This window comes from Cystoisospora suis (genome assembly GCF_002600585.1).
Source record: "Cystoisospora suis strain Wien I chromosome Unknown contig_1720, whole genome shotgun sequence".
Classification (NCBI taxonomy): domain Eukaryota; phylum Apicomplexa; class Conoidasida; order Eucoccidiorida; family Sarcocystidae; genus Cystoisospora; species Cystoisospora suis.
This window is the reverse complement of record NW_027154520.1, coordinates 1-1,710: the sequence shown is the minus strand read 5'-3', so window position 1 is coordinate 1,710 and position 1,710 is coordinate 1. Positions and strand designations below refer to the sequence as shown.

Below are 1,710 nucleotides of genomic sequence, written 5' to 3'. Positions count from 1 at the left end.
AGAACTTTCATACCTTTCGCATGATAGATATGTCTCTAGCATGCGAAAGGTATGAAAGTTCTCTTCTTTGAAAAGCCTTAAGATCTCTTCTTGAAAAGAACAGGCCTCATCAAAGGTAACAATTCTCTCTCCTGAGTTCGAGAAGAGCGGAAAGTCTCTTCTCTGTGGAGTTGAAGAAGATGAGAAAGGAGAAAAAGAAGAAGTAGGGTGATGCGCTGTATGAGAGAAACGTTCTTCAATTTCTTCTGTTGGAGGGGCAAAAAGAAGCGTTGCAGCTGCACGTAAAAGAATGACTTGCTCGGCCTGTGAGAAGACTCGACCAGCTCGTTGAGCTGTACATACACCTGCGGCAATTTGTAAACTAGCTAAATCTTCAACCTCCCACGTATCTACAAAGATTTTGAGAGTTGCCATCATGGCTTGGCGCTCCGTTTGCATGCGAAGAATTCTCTGCTGCCATGCAAAGGCGCTCGCAGCTACACAGGTGATTAAAGCAGGTTGGGGACTAAAGAAACTTCTTTCTGTAGGAGAGATCTTCCCTTGTTGCTCCATAGAATGCTTTTCATTATATACAGCTGAACTCTTTGCATTGCTCGCACCTATCTCACGAGTTCCCCCCTGGGGTGTATGTACACCTGAGCTATCAACATCATCACCCTTCTGTGGTGCAAGCGTATGGAACGAGGACCGTGCGATATTGTGTCTTTGTGTTGTCGCCTTGGAGAGAGAAAGATATCGACGTCTACAGATATCTTTTAAGGCTTCAATGAGAGCTTGCGAGGAAGATGATTGAGGAAAGTTTTCTTGAAGAGCAGGGGAGAAACAAGACGCTGACAATACAGCACATCCATCTGCTACTAAGAGAGGGGGAGAAGATGAAGAATTGAGAACAAGAAGAGATTCCAAATCGATCATAGGATAAACAGGTCCCATAGCGGTCACAGGATTCTGCTGTGAGGAGCATTTCTTTCCTCGAGGACTTAAAACTGTCGACTTCCCACGGCTCTGCTGAGCTAGGAGACTCTCAGGATAAGAGAAAAAGATCGACTGATCAACAGAAGAAACTAAAGCTTCTTGTGTCTCTTCAATAGAACGTCGAAGTAAAGCTTCTCCTATACCTGAATCACCTCCTATGACAGATTTCAACACCTCTCCCAGTTGTCTTTGCTGTCTTAAGAGATCACCCCCCCCACCACTAGTAGAACCAGGTGTACGTACACCTGGTGGAGTATCCAGCGTGATAAGAAGAGAAAGAGATGAAGAATGAAGCTTATCACGAGACAATAGGGTGGTAGGCAATGTAGAAGAATCATTCCCTCCGACGAGCTGTCCTACATAACTTGCCATCGAAGCGAAAGGAAGAATTGCTGAAGGAGACCCTGGGGATGCTTCCTTGTGTCGGCTAGCTGGAAATGTCTCAGTTGTATAAGTTTTAGTACTAGAAGAATGAAAGGCTTTTACGGGGAGAGAGGGGAGATGACAAGCAACTGAAGGAGATGATAGAAATCTTCGAAGACTCTCTTTCAAGTGTACTGTTGCCGCTGCATGCAAAGAGAAATGATCAATCACCAATAGAACCCTCTGTCCTTCTGCTTGGCTAGCCATGGCCGCCTGCATCGCTAACAATGGCGCTACATAGACAAGACAACTCGATGCGATACTATTAACTACCGATCCTCCTGTCTCAAGACCCGCAGAAGAAGAAGAAGA

General features: G+C 45.3%; 1 protein-coding gene across 1 annotated transcript; it reads right to left on the bottom strand.

Annotated features, from left to right (window-relative positions):
- Positions 1-1,710, bottom strand: CSUI_003809 (signal recognition particle domain protein; the record flags this gene model as incomplete). Its single annotated transcript, XM_068064004.1, has 1 exon — positions 1-1,710. A coding segment is annotated over exon 1 (1,617 nt), but the record flags the coding sequence as incomplete, so codon positions are not given.